The 15,436-nt window shown below is 40.4% G+C and overlaps 2 protein-coding genes across 11 annotated transcripts in view; both read left to right on the top strand.

Annotated features, from left to right (window-relative positions):
• LOC118410576 (probable ATP-dependent RNA helicase DDX49) overlaps positions 1–2,096 on the top strand; it is a gene marked incomplete in the record, with an annotated part of 11,407 nt that extends 9,311 nt beyond the window's left edge. The window contains 3 exon segments of the mRNA XM_035812349.1: positions 688–776; positions 1,054–1,125; positions 1,393–2,096. Coding sequence (XP_035668242.1) covers positions 688–776; positions 1,054–1,125; positions 1,393–1,509 — 278 coding nt within the window.
• A 1,031-nt stretch (positions 2,097–3,127) lies between these two features.
• On the top strand, positions 3,128–14,906 carry LOC118404741 (DAZ-associated protein 1-like). Of its 10 annotated transcripts, none has more exons than XM_035804106.1 (14): positions 3,128–3,309; positions 4,119–4,159; positions 4,578–4,744; positions 5,217–5,255; positions 5,377–5,418; positions 7,228–7,338; positions 7,471–7,519; positions 8,293–8,375; positions 10,089–10,230; positions 11,372–11,512; positions 12,169–12,366; positions 12,660–12,761; positions 13,266–13,297; positions 14,031–14,906. In XM_035804106.1, exons 1-13 carry the CDS (start codon positions 3,281–3,283, stop codon positions 13,277–13,279), a joined length of 1,158 nt encoding a protein of 385 aa, XP_035659999.1. In that variant the 5' UTR covers positions 3,128–3,280; the 3' UTR covers positions 13,280–13,297; positions 14,031–14,906. The 10 variants fall into 10 exon arrangements, with proteins under 10 accessions (XP_035659999.1, XP_035659989.1, XP_035659963.1 ...); XM_035804096.1 differs by having other exon boundaries at positions 12,660–12,779; XM_035804070.1 differs by lacking the exon at positions 13,266–13,297 and having other exon boundaries at positions 10,089–10,218; positions 12,660–12,779.
• The last annotated feature ends 530 nt before the right edge of the window (positions 14,907–15,436 follow it).

Here is a 15,436-nt window from a genome sequence, read left to right as displayed (position 1 = left end):
AAGTAAATGTATCAAGTCAGCATATTCGCACTTTTGGTAGAACATAGGATATGGAACTCATGATTTACTTTCAACTAGTTCAACTGGTTATTCACAACCAAACAGACAGAAGTATGGAATTATGTTGTCTGATGTTTTAATGTTATCTGCCTGTTTTTCACCAGGTCGTGGGGGGATGGCCATCACCTTTGTGACCCAGTTTGACATAAGACTGGTCCATGCTATAGAAGAGAGAATAAGTGAGTGTTTCAAGGTTAAGTTATGCAATTTGCAAGATCCAGTATTGTATAACTTGATGGAGTTTCGCTTTATCCATTGTTATGTATCAATGTAGCTTGAGGAACAGCTGTTCGTAGATTTTTTAAAAAGTTACACCAAAAAGCTCCTCGGTTACATGTGTGATTTAAAGAGCCGACAAGATATGGTTGCACCTCCTTTTAGAATAATTATACTATTATGAATTACTGTTACTATAAAGGAACATTTTCAGAGCACTTTAATGTGTTACTTTAGTCCAACAAACTAATCAGGCAACTTGTGCATATTTTGGCATGTTTCACACTATTGTAGGTATTGTATTGATTCCTTTGTACCTGTGAAATAATCATGGGTGTGGCTGATACGATGATGAATGTACATAACAATGAGCATTGACTGGTATGTTTTGTTTCTGCGACTTCTTTCCAGACACAAAGCTAACAGAGTACAAAGTCAGTGACAAAGAGGTGACAAGAATTCTCAGCGAGGTCAATGTGACAAAGAGAGCATGTGAAGTGGTAAGCTGTGCTCACTTCCAAAGTTTTCTTTGATGGTAAAGTTGATCAAGTATTACTTGTAGTATATAGTGTCAATGTCCTTGGGTTGATCAAGACGCTGCATAAACAATGCCTTGCACAATCAAGCGATGTCTACTTTAGCTCTTTGCAAGGTTTGAGCAAGGAGAGTATGTAGTTCTATTTAACCTCATTGATTGAACAAAAACAGTTCTGACACAACATTTTCCTCTGACATTTTAACATAGTTTATTATATCTGTTTCTTTTGCTGTCCACAGGGTCTTGACGAGCAAGATTTTGATGAGAAGAAGGAGATCTACAAGAGGAAGGAGTTAATCTTGGAAGGAAAGGTAGTCAAGTTTGTCTTGAGTTCTTTTCTTCTTCAGATCCAGATATATCCATGCAGTCTTCCATCTTGTCATGTAAACTTCATGTGTAAACAAAGCATGAATTATGTTTTATTTGCAAAATCATGCCTGAAGGCTCATTTGCACGTACAGTCTCAAAGTAACCGTATAATGAGTGTGCTTTGTAATTAATTGCAGTACTGTCTATTACATGTAAATCAGTACTTCCTGGATTAGCTATAATGAACCCTGTTTTTGTCACGTCTACAGGATCCTGACAGATACGAAGAAGAGCAGCGGAGAGCCAAAAAGAAGAGGAGAAAAATGGTCAAAGCCAAAATCAAAGCAAGAAGATCAAAATCTGCAGCAATTGCTAAAAAAGAATAGACTTGTATTTCCCGATTAAAATCTACTCTCAGTGCCAGGATGCAGTACTGCTATTTCAAATTTGTGATGGCATGTTTTAATATGTTATTATTGCAACATTAAACCTTTGTACATATTGAAATAATTGTTACTAGTATTTTCTGTCAAGAAATGTATTTATCACTTGTACAAAAATGTTGTGAATATATATCCATGATAAGTGGAGATCTCTCACTCAACAGTTCTTTTGCCTTCGCATGAATGATTACCCAAATGTTCAACTTACATGTATGCCATACATACTCTCAATAAAATAAGTCAGTAGACCAGTAGAAATGTTGTTTGATGTCAATGTTTGTTACTTTATATCCAAGTACACTGAGATATACCTCTTAACCTCTTTCAACTCAAACAAAGATTACTATATTTCCTTTTTCAACCTCCTTGTTCCGATCAAGGAGGTTAAATATATTAACCTCCTTGTTCCAGTTTACTACTCTTGATGTCAACAGCTAAAAAAAAATCACAATTTTGTTTCTATCAGTCTAAGGGAGAGTGATTGCGGATGTATTTGATGACTTTGTGAACAAATCTCTTGATTAAATCTCCTTCATCTCATGGACCACTTGTAGTCAATCTCAATCTTCTACAGGCCTCATTATCTATGCATAGTGGCTGGTAGACATTATAGTATTGGACTACATCTAGTTATTTTAAACTGTAAGCATACCAAATTACTAGTAATATGAGGCAGACCCCAAAACACATGGAGAAAGACATTCACTGAGGATCTGAAAAGAGCTGACATCACGTGGGCCAGGGGACAGGCAGAGATGGCTGCAAATGACAGGCTGGTGGAAGCTTGCTGCCTTATGTGCCTTACGGCACATGAAGACCTAAGCCTATTAAAGGGCTAACTCTAAGGTCTATGCCAAATTGGGTTTGGTTTAGTCAATAGAAAAATGTCAAAATTCAGAAGATGAAGAAAAGCAACAGAGATTTCATCCAAAATAGTTCTGACACTAGAAATGTGTACCAATAGACATCAGTTTCATCAAGTTTCACATCATATTGAATATTACATATGCTACGAGCAAACATCCAGATATTTATTAGAATGGATCAGATCATCTATCAAAATCTTAATTTTTTGTTGATGGATAATGTATTCAAACCACAGAATTGATGAGTCATTGACATCTTTTTTGTTGCCTTTGAAAACTTAATTTTCAGAATCCAATTTAGGAGCAATCACTGTTTTTATAGGCAGGCAAAATGATGTAAGGAGATTAGATTACTAATTAGCATTCAAAGTACCGATCAAACTACTAATTATTTTGAAAATCTTTTGTCTATCTGCTTTTTGCCTTACTATTTTGCCGCTATGACAACATCACAATGGCCTGTATTATAACGCTACCTGGCCTATTGTCTTGATAAAAAGTCTAGCGTTATTACATAACATTACTAGTAATATAAAATCAATTGGGAGAACAGATTTACTAGAAACAACCATCTTTTCAAACTTTGCCGATTAAAGCTCCTTTCTGTGACCACATCTTATGGATTGTCCAGAAACCCTTTATTGTTTTAGCACCGCCTTAGGGGCGTTGCCAGAAATCGATGACGTCAGTAATCACCTTCCCGCCATATCGTATCACATGACTCCTCACCCCTGATTATTAAGTCAGGAAACCCGTAACGTGCGTCACTTCCTACAGCCATTTCTCGGGGAGGCCTGGTGAGAGAGCTGCTGCGTCCTACTAGTTTGTACACGTTATAACCCAAGAAGATGGCGAATTCACAAGGCGACGAAGTTGGGTGAGTACTGGAGAGTTACACAGTGTTAGTAGCAGCGTTACTGAGCTTCTTTTCGAAGTATTTGTGGTTTCCGGCGTTTCTTATGGACGAATGCCGGTGGGGGAAGGGCCGGCATGTCTCTGCGCCATGTCGGCTTGTGTGACGCGTTGCAAAATTTTTGTGATGATCAAGCACATGTTGTGCCGCCGTTTAGCCACGAAATCGTTCTAATGAATCCTTTAGACTAGTGTTCAGTGTAGAAGGAGTAACACGAAGATCGTTTTGGTAGTGAAAGATGTTGAGGTTTTCTCGTGTTTGAAGCAAGGCTTGTAAGGCCGCTATGCTCGTGTCGTTGTATCGGGGTTATCGATGAAAAGCTTGGGTGTTGCGACCTTGCTTGGCCTCTCCCAAGGACAGTCGACGTTATTCCTGGCCGAAAAGAGGTCGCCCGTCGGACAGAATTATCCATAGCGACGTTTTCTAGGTCACAGATGTTGTCTTAGACGGACTCCGCAGGTCCAAGTTTTGCGTGCCACGAGGGCTTTCGAGGGGGGCGGCGTGGGTTTTGTGAAACAAAGCCGCGACATGGCTGCCCACGAGGCCCTGCACCCCGCTAGACAAGCACGTGGCCGCGACATTTGAATAAAGACAAAGGCGTCTTAAAACCCATTGTGTAACGTTAGGTGAAACAAGGCTAGTTTCGTTTGAAGGAAAAAGAATTACTTAAGTTGACAAATAATTCTTCCACGAGAGGTTCATATTAAACGTTAGTTTTACCTTATTTGTTACTAATTTGTCGCGAATAAAATTGTTTGTGTCTTATGTTACAGGAAATTATTTGTGGGGGGCATCAGCTGGGATACAACGCAAGGTGGGTAGAAAATTGTTTTCAATGTCTTTTCTTCTTACAGGACCTTTATTTGAGAGACTATCAATACCCATTTGGAAAGAAATACATTATCATCGATCCCATGTGAAGCAATGATGCATTAGGCTAGCTTCAATAATTGACTGCTGTAGCCCACCCATTTGGATAGATAAAGTATGTCGTTCAGTGTAAGGTATGAAACAGGAAGTCTGGCAAAAAACAACCTAAAATTGCTGGAGCCAATTATCAGATTGGAAAGTAATAAGTGCTTTGTTTGAAATTTTGTCCTATAGTAACATCAGCTTGTCACCACAATGTGTACAATATTAATTAAGGCACCATGTGTTATAATAATGATAATTTGTCCCAAATGAAATTTTACGCTTGTGAAATTTTACACTTTACATTGTCTCTTTTTCAGAGGGTCTAAAGAACTACTTCAGCAAGTTCGGAGAGGTGGTGGACTGTGTCATCATGAAAGATTCCAACACTGGCCGGTCAAGGGGCTTTGGTTTTGTCAAGTTTGGAGATGCATCCTGTGTACAGACTGTCCTCGCTAGTGGCCCACACAACCTAGACGGCAGAGTGGTAAGTATTGTATTGAATATTGGTGGTGTTTCTGTACAAAATTATGACATAGCAACTGTGTATTTGAGATACAAGAAAGATAATTGTCTTGACCACAAACAGCAGCTTCCTTTGACCCGAATTTTTATCGCACTGCTGAGAACTCACTAACTGTAAACATTACTCAACCAAGTCTAATATTAGTAATTACTAATTTGTGGGGCACTATGTAAAGCTGCTCAAATGTTAATAAGAAAGCAGCAGTCATTCCAAGGACATATCTAAATATTTTTGTTGGTCTTTTGCAAATGAAAATGAATGGAATAGAAATTAGAATGTGGCCAAGTTTCATATTTTAAGACTAATGTTGGGATAGCCAAATGTAAAAGAAGAGAAAACAGCATGTAAACAGCCATGTTAGAAGTTGTAACCTAAATAAGTTATATCTATGTAATTCTAGGCACAGGTTGAACAGTCTACTTTCTCTTTGCAGATTGATCCAAAAGAATGCACACCCAGAAGTCAGCAAAGGGTTTGTACCACATCCATGTCCTACTTGCCTGCTGTTTGTTGAAATTTTGCCTGATTACCACAAGTTGCCTTGTTGTGGGTCACCCAAACTCATATTTCTGTTTCTCATTTTATTCCTTGAGGATGATGACGGTGGTTGGGGTGGCAGAAAACGATTCAATCAGGTCGGAAATGTATTCAGTACACAAAAACTGTAGAGTAGTGGATCGTAGCCTGTGTAGTGGCTGTGTCCCAAACTTGTACCTCCTGTAGTGCATAGGAGTGATGTGTGTATAAAAATGATGACTTACATGTTGTAGTACGTTGATTTCTACTTTGACTGTCATGGAAAAATTGATATGTAGTAGAAATGTACTGCTTTCCTCCCTACTGCATTCAATGTCAGTAAAAAAAGTGTTGCCCCAACTCACAAAACTGAATGTCTATTACTTAATGATAATAATAATGACTGGTTTATTGACAAACAATAACTTTGTACATTGGAAAACAACGGCTTCGCAGAACTGTACATGTGCGACAGACTGAATTGCGCCGATGCAAACAGATAGTAGCTTTAACACTAAAAGTTTTCATTAACATGTTCCAGACATTTTTAACTATTAAATACTTGATAAATTATCTAAAAACGGTATCTTATTTCTAAACGGATTCATTTAAATTGCATAGTCACTACAGATATTGATAAAAAGCTATAACCGCTTCTCTATAACGTATTATCTGAAATCACTACATTCCGTGGATAACACTAAAATACATATTCATCATGTTGACATTTAAGATTCCTTAAAGCTGTAACAACTGCGCAGAGAATTACAACAAGAAAATGACATACAAGGTTTTAAAACTTAAGTTGACGTTAAGCAACTGCCACATTACGATAGTGTCCGTTCAGTGGATTTCACCTGTGATGACATTACGTTTTAACACTGTTAAGCAGATGGACCATGTAGGGAATAGGGCTTTTTTTATATCTGTCTGTTCGGGCATAAATAGTGTCTAAGAGCTGTGAGGACCTAGTTCTCCTGCCACTAACCTCACTACGGTACTGTGGTAGCCAGTTTCTGAACTTTTCAGACAGTAGTAACTGTTTGGCAAATCTGTAACATAAGTCTTCGCGCCGACTATCGAGTGTGGGAAAGTCCAGTGTTCGGCAAGCCTCCGCGTACGATTTGTAATCAGTACCAAGGATTGTCCGGCAGGCTCGTTTCTGGATAGATTCTATCCTCGTACGTTGTCGTGTTGTAAGTCCAGCATGCCATGCAGGCGCTGCATACTCTGTTGTAGGGCGGACGAAAGTCTTGTAACAGCTTACTAACTCTTCCCGTGAGAGGTTGAACTGTGCCAGTTGTCTAAGCATAAACAGTCTCTGGTTGCCTTTTTTCACAATGTGATCAACGTGTGAGTTCCAGCCGAGGTCTGCCTGTACATACAGTCCGAGAAGTTTTACTTATTAGCAATTCTGTGTGACGTACAATGTCTAAATTGTGTTCTTTGTTGTATGTTGCATTGTTGAATAATAGAACTAAAAGAGATGGTTTAGTGTCAGGAAAAAAATTCTGTACACAGATTGAGAAAGCACAGCTTAGAATTTCATGTTACACATCAACTAAGCCACAGTACTTTTTAGTTAAAAAAAAAAGAATCTGCATTATGACCCCAGCCACAAGAAAGCCAAGATGAGAAACAGGAATACCCCATCTGGTGGCCTTTACATGCACCCCAGAAAGCATGATTAATCTTGCAGCATCAATGTATGCATGGTGATGGCAATGCTGGAGAAAATTACAGAACTGCTAATAAATAAAGGGTTATTTGCATACATCTGTTCATTATCAAACTCTTGGAGACCTGGTTTGCCCTCTGACACATTACAAGGGGATTCCCACCCAGAAATAACAATCCCCTCCTGGTGTTTATTGCAGAGTTTTGACTAGTTGTTGCTTACACGATACTGAACTACGATTTTGTTACAGGGAAAGGCTGGTGGTGCCTACCAGGGCCGTGTCAAGAAGATCTTTGTTGGTGGCATTCCACCCAACTGTGGAGAGGAAGACCTGAAAGAGTTCTTTGGCACTTTTGGCAAGGTATGCCCAATCCAATAGTACATTATTTTTTGTTAAACTGAGATTTAAACTAACTACACAAGTTGCAAATTAGTTTCAAGATTCAAGCAGCATTTTCTCCAGGAACTGAAAGTTATCTTTGCTGTTTTGTAGGTGACAGAAGTCGTGATGATGTATGACCAACAGAAACAGAGACCCAGAGGTAGGTTTTCTTCGATAAATTTACTTTATAGAAAAAAATATCAATTACTTCATATTCTCACTGATTTCCTGTAGGAGTGGTATTATGTAATGCATCTAGACATTAGCTTGAAGTAAGGTACCTACCAGTAGTGATACGATTACGATTACAATACATAAATGATACGGATAAGCTTGGCACCTATCATATACGATCGGAAGATAGAAGTTGATTGAGTTTGATGGTTATGAAGTCTTACATGGTTTCTGCTTGAATATATAGTAACTTGTAGTCCAGGAAGAAAATTAGTGTATTGCTTTCTTTGCCTGTTGATGATTTTTACGATGTATTATGTATGTGTTTCTTGAGTTATTTTACTTCTATAGGTATACAAGGCTAGCTTACGTACAGTGTCGCTGTTGAAAAACTACTGCATTTCGGGTCTCGTCCAAGATACATATTATACATATCTATATCGTAGAAATATACAAGCCTACTCGCTGCAGGGTATCAACCGTTAAGTAGTCTTAAAATTCTCCTTTAAGATATAGATTTTACCTGAAGGAAAGCATCAACAGTTACAGCTATGTGCTGCCCCAATGTTTCCCTTCAAGAGACCAGTTTCCATTTTTAAGCAGAGGGCATAGTTCGACCCTTTAAGAGAGAAGTCCGCAAGTGCAGTAGTTTTCATTCTGTCAGCGACTTGGCCTACCTACTGTATCTACCAGTGAAGTGAAGTGCCTGTATAAGTAATAACATCGCTGCACTCCCATCCTACCCCCTTCGCCGGTTAGGATTTGGATTTTTAACGTTCGAGGATGAAGCCAGCGTTGAGAAGGCTGTGGATGTACATTGGCACAATATCAAGGGCAAACGGGTGTAGTTGTAGTTTCATATTTACTTCTTATTCTATCACCTTGGTCAATGCAGGATTGTTGCATGAACAACCAACCAACCTGACATTTGTCAGTCTCCAGTGAATTTGAAATTTTGATGTAGAAGAAAGGAAATCTAGCTGTCTTTTCATGTTGGTTATTCATGCTACAGTTTCAACAAGGCCACCCATCCCTGTGTAGACTAGTATTCAAGTTTCAAGTTCTATTCTGTCCTCTTTGTCTGGTTTGCATGTAAGAATTGGAAAGGATGTATTTATTGTAGGGGGCTTGCTTGATGGCATAGTTGTTATTCTCCTTTGTCTTGTTTCTGAACTATTCCTTTTGCTTTCTTCTATCTGCAGTAGCTCTTGTCACACCTGTCAGAGTGACACGACTCCTTGCTTGCGTCTGTCTTAGCAAGTTCTAAGATGGGTTGCCTTGTAAAGAGATCTGACATTTGTTCATATTTTTGTGGGCCAAAGAAACAAGCATTTCTGCCATATATTTATGTATAAACAAATCACAATTCTTTATGGTGTTTGTGTGCATTCAAGTCAACCAACATTTTTATTTATTTAAATGTTGCAAAAGCTGGTGTTGGTACAAAGACATGCTTGTTTGTTTGGTTCAGTGTTTGCTGTTGGCTTTATTGCAAGGCACACACCTCACACAGCAGAGTAGTCTACCACATATAAAGTATAAAGTGCAAGATATGCCGCAGTTACTGATACATCTAACTAAAGTTTACTTGGAGCGAAGTTACTTTTTCCTAGGCATTTTAGCAAATAACGGGTGAAATTTCTTGACTAATTTGGCTAAGGTTAGAACAATCCACAGCACTCGTCAGACGTCACACGGACTTCTTCGGAACCAGGACACCAAATGGAAGAAGAATTGGCACTATTCTTAAGATAGGATGATTAGATCATAAACCATAAGATTACATAACTTTTTGTATTGATAAACAATGATCACAATTAGGTCTTATGCATTTTTTAAGTATCTAGCCCAAAATAGCAGTATGCTTGTGACGTGGTTATGGCATAAATTCTCAGTGTCTTGACGTGTGCTAAGTTAAGAAAATTTTCTAATTTTAAGGGTGCGTATGGATACGAATTTCTTATAATTGCTGAAAGTATTACTAGGGTAAAGTACCAGTAACAGTATGCTCCAAGTAGCTTTTTTCAGTAGATAAGTAGGATCTGTCTATCTTAGTTATTTATCAAGTAATGTAATGAAAGACATATCCTATACTGACATCTTCAAGACTATATTCTGTTTGGCCAAACAACCTAAATCTGCGGCAAACATTTAACATTTGCACGATAGAAGTAATCTGTTACCACTCAATCTTGATCAAGATTGAGAAGTAACAATTTAGAGGAGGAAATTTTTTGAGTGAAATTGAAACAAATCCAAACTGTACACACTTTTAGCTGCATGCACTGCTGTCGTCAGTCTCGTTTGTGGCAACCTCTCAACATTTGTTCATTCAAGAAGTAATAACCAATCGGAAAGAAATCAAATTTTAGATTCATTCCAAAGATAGAAATCGCGACATCTTTTTTACAATTTTTTTAAATGTCAGTCATTAAATACCCCAAAAACCAATTAAAATCTTCAAACAATTACAATGCTGAGAGGATGCTGCATGTTAGCTACAAAAGTACAAAATACGGCAGGTCTTCTCATCGGGGATGTTTGTTTTGATGAAGGTTGAGGCAAAGAAGGCAGAACCCCGCGACGGCAAGTCTGGCGGAGGCGGCTGGGGCCGCGGCGGTGGTGGTTTCGGAGGCGGCGGCTGGGGCGGCCAGCAGAGCAACTGGGGCGGCCAGCAGGGCGGAGGTATGGAAAATGGTCGGTGGAAGTTCTGTCATTGCTTCTTAGGTTCCCCTGGCCTTGTTGTCTTGTAAAAATGTCCGGCTCGGTCGGCCGAACATCTTTACAAGGCACAAAATGGCCATTTGGTGTTTACATGATTTTTTTAATGTTCCAAAAAATGCGATATGCTGCTGTTTTGTGATGTGTTAATGTTTTGAAAAAGATCATGGAAGTTTGCTGTAATTGCATCATTTAGACACAAGTTGATGAAAATGAGCAAAAAATGTGTAGTAATGCAATTGTCTTTGGGAGAACTTTCTGAATGGGGATGTTGTTGTGGGCATGCAGGTTGACACACACATTTCCTTCTTTCTCTCTGTCTTATTTGGACATCCAGGTAAGTGGTTTTGTACTCATCTCAACTGGCACTGGAAGATAGAAATTTTGTGAGGACTAAAAACAACTTGGAGAAGAAAGTGGAATCATTGCATGACAATGCCTTGGCTATGATTACTATACAGTATTTCACACTTGAGATGTGTTCATAAACCATGATGCTGTTGTGCAATTTGTTTGTGCTTGTGGTTTAGCCTCAACGGTCAGTCATTTTTGTAATGATTTTTGGATTAGAAACATTGTGACATTCCCATTTTACTGAAGAAATCTCAGTTCTTTTGGCTATTAGTCCCAATTGGTTTGACTGACAGTTGAGGTTAGCTGTAGTGTGCTGACCACTGTGATCTTGTTGTGGCTGTCTATGGTGTCTCTGGAACCTGTAGGTGTGTGGATAGCCCAGGGACAACCTATGGGTATGTTGATGCCTACCTTCCCCACCCATCCCCGCGACCACTCCGCTCACTCTCGACTCCTCTCACAGCTGTAGCTCAAACTCAGCACACCCAAACGAGAAAAACCCTCCCCAAACATTTTGTCATACCTTACATGAAAATGCGGCCATCGATTCCTTCACACTTTTGTGCTGTCATATTGTTGGATCGCTATTTTGGATGGGAACTGAGCAGCGTACAAAAGGACTGTGCATGCATTCCAAGTTAACATCTACCATTTCTCAGTCTGAAATCAAAGTGCCCCGACTGCTCTCCACAGTCTTGCATGTGTTACGACAAGTAAAGCAGGACCGAGTGTTTACGACTTGGCTTACCTATGTTTGTTGCAGGCGGCTATGGCGGTCCTGGTCGCGGAGGCGGCTACAACCAGTTTGGCGGCGGCTACGGCGGACCACCCCAGCCCGGCGGCTACGGTGGTGGCGGCGGCTACGGAGGACCACCTGCTGGCGGACCACCACCCGGAGGCTATGGTTCGTCTGATTTCGTTGCACAGCAACACGGTTGTTAACTGTTGTGAGCAGATGATCATCAATCAAGCTGTTAAACAGACTCTCAAAAAATGTCATTTCTAATAATTAAGAACTTTCAAAATCGTTTGACTTATGGTGGTATTGAAGAAAGACAAAGACTTTTGGTCAAGAGAGAAAACTTGTTGACATCTGCTTCACAACTCCTGTGCAGTAATACTAACGTCCTTTGCCCATAGTGTTGCTTGTCGGCCTTTTTTCATGGCAGTCAAGGGTCAAGATGGGCACAGAGTAACCCCCTTCTACTCCACAGGGCTAACATTTGTGGTTGTTGGTTCTCTACTAAAGGAAGGATACAGTTACAAATGTTTGTGTAGTGCTGTAAGATTAGAACCATCAGTCTAATTCCAGGCATTAAACCTTCTCTGGCAAGCTCTTTTGAGGGAGTGATAGAGATACTTGATACATCAAGCCAGGGGCACTTGGAAAACCGAGAACATCCCACAAATGCCCAAGAAACAAAACTTCATAGGTCATTCCAAAATTCCAAAAGTTGGGTTGGGATCCTCATCTAAAAAAAAAAAATCGAACACCCGCCTGCCATCATCCCACCTGCTAAATAATTGGTACTAAACGCATGTTTGTGTGCCTTGTTTCAGGCACGACAGGGTATGGCTATGGTTATGGTGGAACTGGGGATCCGTATGGCCAGCAACAAAGCTTCCAACAGGGCCAGGGTATGGGGCAGGGGATGGGACAGGGCATGGGCCAGGGCATGGGACAGAACCAGGGTGGCTACGGAGCTCAGCCTGCCGGGGACGCCAGCAAGCCTGCCGACTTCAACAACTACGGCTACGGTGGGTACCGCCAGTCGACCGGCACACGGTCACTATTACTGAAAGGACTGTAGAGGACGGGTAGAGGTGCAAAAGTTAACACATTTTCACTGGTCGTTTGGGAAATGTTGGTGGTGGGTCGGAATTTAAAAAAAAAATCCTGGACACGAATCTCCCCCAACTCACTCCCATTCCCCTGGTGGTGGTGCGAAGAGTATGAAAATGTGGTGACTTCTGACGGGCTAGGCGACACATAGCTCACTTGTGCATTGAATCCAATCTTGAATCTGTTTTGTTTTGCATGTTTGCTGCAGGACAAATGGGCAGTTACCCACAGCAGGAGTCCAGCTACGGCGCCGTAAGAGGCTCGGCAAACTACGGCGGCACCGGTGATGCGAACTACGGAGGCAGTGCAGGTACTGAGCTCTCTGAAGGTGAAATTATTGGTGTCCATTAAGCTTGGCAACGCATGCTTTTTGTGTGCCTGCTCAGCTGTGCTTGCACTTATGTTGGCAAACCTTACAAAAAAAGGTGTTTATTTGGTGTTTCATTAACGAAATGAAAAAGATTTCTGGGTTGAGCACAATGCCCAGTGCTGCGAATGTGCAAGATCACCAGCTGCTTTGTCCACATGGTAAATAAATTTCGTACACATGCGTTTTGATGAAAGAACTTCCGCGACGTGTTTGATGAAAGAACTTCCATGACGTAAGTCAGGAAATGCCCTCTAAAAGACACAAATGTTCATTTGATACAACTCGAGTCTTCCTCAGACCTGGCCTTGTCACAAAAAAGACCCTTTTTACCCTATAACTGTACTGACATCTAGTTTAAAACAAAAGAGCTTAAATCTCTTTGCAGGTCTGGCGAAGGCTGCACAAACAATTCTCCCAACTGACCTCTTTGCTGTTTCTTTCCAGAATACGAATATTAAGGGACTAGCAGAAAAGAGGTCAGTTTTGAGAAGAGATTTTACATCCCTTACAAAACTAACAAGGGAGGATGAAAGCCTCTTGCAAACTTCACTTGAAAGAAATAACTCTGAGTCATTCTAGTTGCTTCCTTCCCATCTTACCTTCCACATATTCTGGCAGACGGCTAGTTGCTGTGGCTGTCTATTTCAAGCTGGAGACAAAGCTCGAAAATTTAGGCTTTCAGTGTGTACCAGAGTATGAACACTTGCGGACAAGCCAGTTGCGTAGCACATGCTTGAGTCAGATAGCATTATTAAAAGTCTTCCTTCCTATGACATCCGTCTTTTCCTTGAGATCTTTCTGCTAGCTCAACCTGCAACAAGCCGGCCGTGTAAATGCATTGTATAGAAGTGATGTATTTGAAGTGCTCTTTCTTTTTGTAGTGAGTGCTTACTGTAGTTTGGTGGCAAGCTCTGCTTTTGTAATGGGATCTTGTGGCATTGCCTGTAGTCATGGATTTTTGAAGTGGGTAACGAATGGACCCCTTCTGTATGCCTTTTCCTTACTGTGGTGAGCTCCTCTTTTGCGCTCTGCTCTCTGATCGTGTCAATGTTCATCCTGTCTTGTTAGGGATATTGCCTTCATTCTCGATTGAAAATGACTTTACTGTTTGGATGATGGATTTCAGACATAAGCAGAGAAGAATTTTGAAAAGTCGTGGAGAGAATAGAAAAAAACTAAGCCTTGCCATCCTTCTGTCTTGTCCTACAGCTGGGGGCACTTACGGAGGGGACATGTCTGGTGGCTACACCGCTCAACAGCCAGGGGGGTACACACAGCCTGACTCACAGGGGGGCTACGGAGGAGGCGGCCAGATGACAGGGGGGTACGGCCGTGGGTCTGCCAGCAACTCCGCTGGCTTCCACCCTTACAGGCGATAGATTAGAGACACCGCTGTAAACACGCTGTCATCTGCTGTACTCAACCAGTGCTTCGCAGCTGAATTCTACAGAGATGATGCAAACATGTGATCTGTGTAAATACAAGAGAAACCACATCGGAAAGTAAATGTTGTTCAAGGTTAGGGCAGTTAGTACAGACATGTGACAGAAGTTGATGGCATGTACATTGCATCAGATTGCAAATGTCTGTATGGAGTGTATCGAAAGCATTTCCTCTATAGTTTCTCTTGAACGTTTCACCCCAACTTAACATCACTTACACCTACCTTGAATAATTCAACTATTTTGTGTTATAACTAAAGTAAAAGAAGTAGTCGTGAGAATGGTTGGATTTTTCATCTGTACATAGGCATATTGTGAGGATTGTGATATGAGTTAAGCGGACTACATCAGAATTTGTGTAAGATGACTTTGCTTTTGTAGAAACTAGTGGATTACAGTCAATCTAGTGTGATGGTTAATTTTGGAACTTTCGTTTTTAAATTAAGATAGTCTCTTGGACTGGTAATCTCAGGAATTTTTAGCTCTTCTAGTTGAGAGAGGAATCTTTTTATGTTAAGTCAGTTAAGAACTAGGATGAGTCAAGGAAAGGAGAGACTATTTTGTAACATGACAACTGTACCTGTCAAACCAAAAGTTGTAACATGCACAAAAATGGAAAATAAACAATGGTTTCTTTTGTAAATGTTGTGTTGTGCTTTCAATGTGTGATTCTGCTGAGAAAGATTACAATGACTGACAAGGAGAATAGAATACAGTAATGGTCAGTATGCAAGATAAGAAAGGGAAACACTGATCTAGTAAGTTGTAATGCATGAAAAGATAAAATGTCCTTTCAGTTAGCCATGAAACCTGCCGACTCCAAGTAGATTGGTGATTAAGGTGATTGGTGTTTAAGGGAACAGTTCAACTAACAAAATCACCAGTGATAGTACTTCACCCATCCCAGAAGAACTGCAACCTTCCAAATGGCAGAAAGGTGTTCATTTGTCTAAACCATGTCGGAAACAACCCATACAATTTAACTTAAATGCCTGTAGAGATAGTATGACATCATGCCGCAGAGTACTGCAAAAAAATCCCAGAGCAGAGATTCGAAAGCTAGACAGTAAGGATTGACAGGGTTGGGTTTTCTCATGAGCTTATAAAGACCAATCTCTACAGTTCAAAGGGCTAACCTATGAACTACACTTGAAAATCAGAACTGCATTCCCC

The sequence above is a fragment of the Branchiostoma floridae genome, chromosome 2 (assembly GCF_000003815.2).
Source record: "Branchiostoma floridae strain S238N-H82 chromosome 2, Bfl_VNyyK, whole genome shotgun sequence".
NCBI lineage: Eukaryota > Metazoa > Chordata > Leptocardii > Amphioxiformes > Branchiostomatidae > Branchiostoma > Branchiostoma floridae.
The sequence above is the reverse complement of the archived record's forward strand: the minus strand, read 5'-3'. Positions and strand labels throughout refer to the sequence as shown.

Excerpts from the sequence above, each read along its gene's own strand:
- LOC118404741 (XM_035804062.1), top strand. The coding sequence starts at position 3,281 with ATGGCGAATTCACAAGGCGACGAAGTTGG. Across the intron at positions 4,745-5,216 it reads ACAACCTAGACGGCAGAGTG|ATTGATCCAAAAGAATGCAC; the intron begins GTAAGTATTGTA and ends TTCTCTTTGCAG. Across the intron at positions 5,256-5,376 it reads CACCCAGAAGTCAGCAAAGG|GATGATGACGGTGGTTGGGG; the intron begins GTTTGTACCACA and ends TTATTCCTTGAG.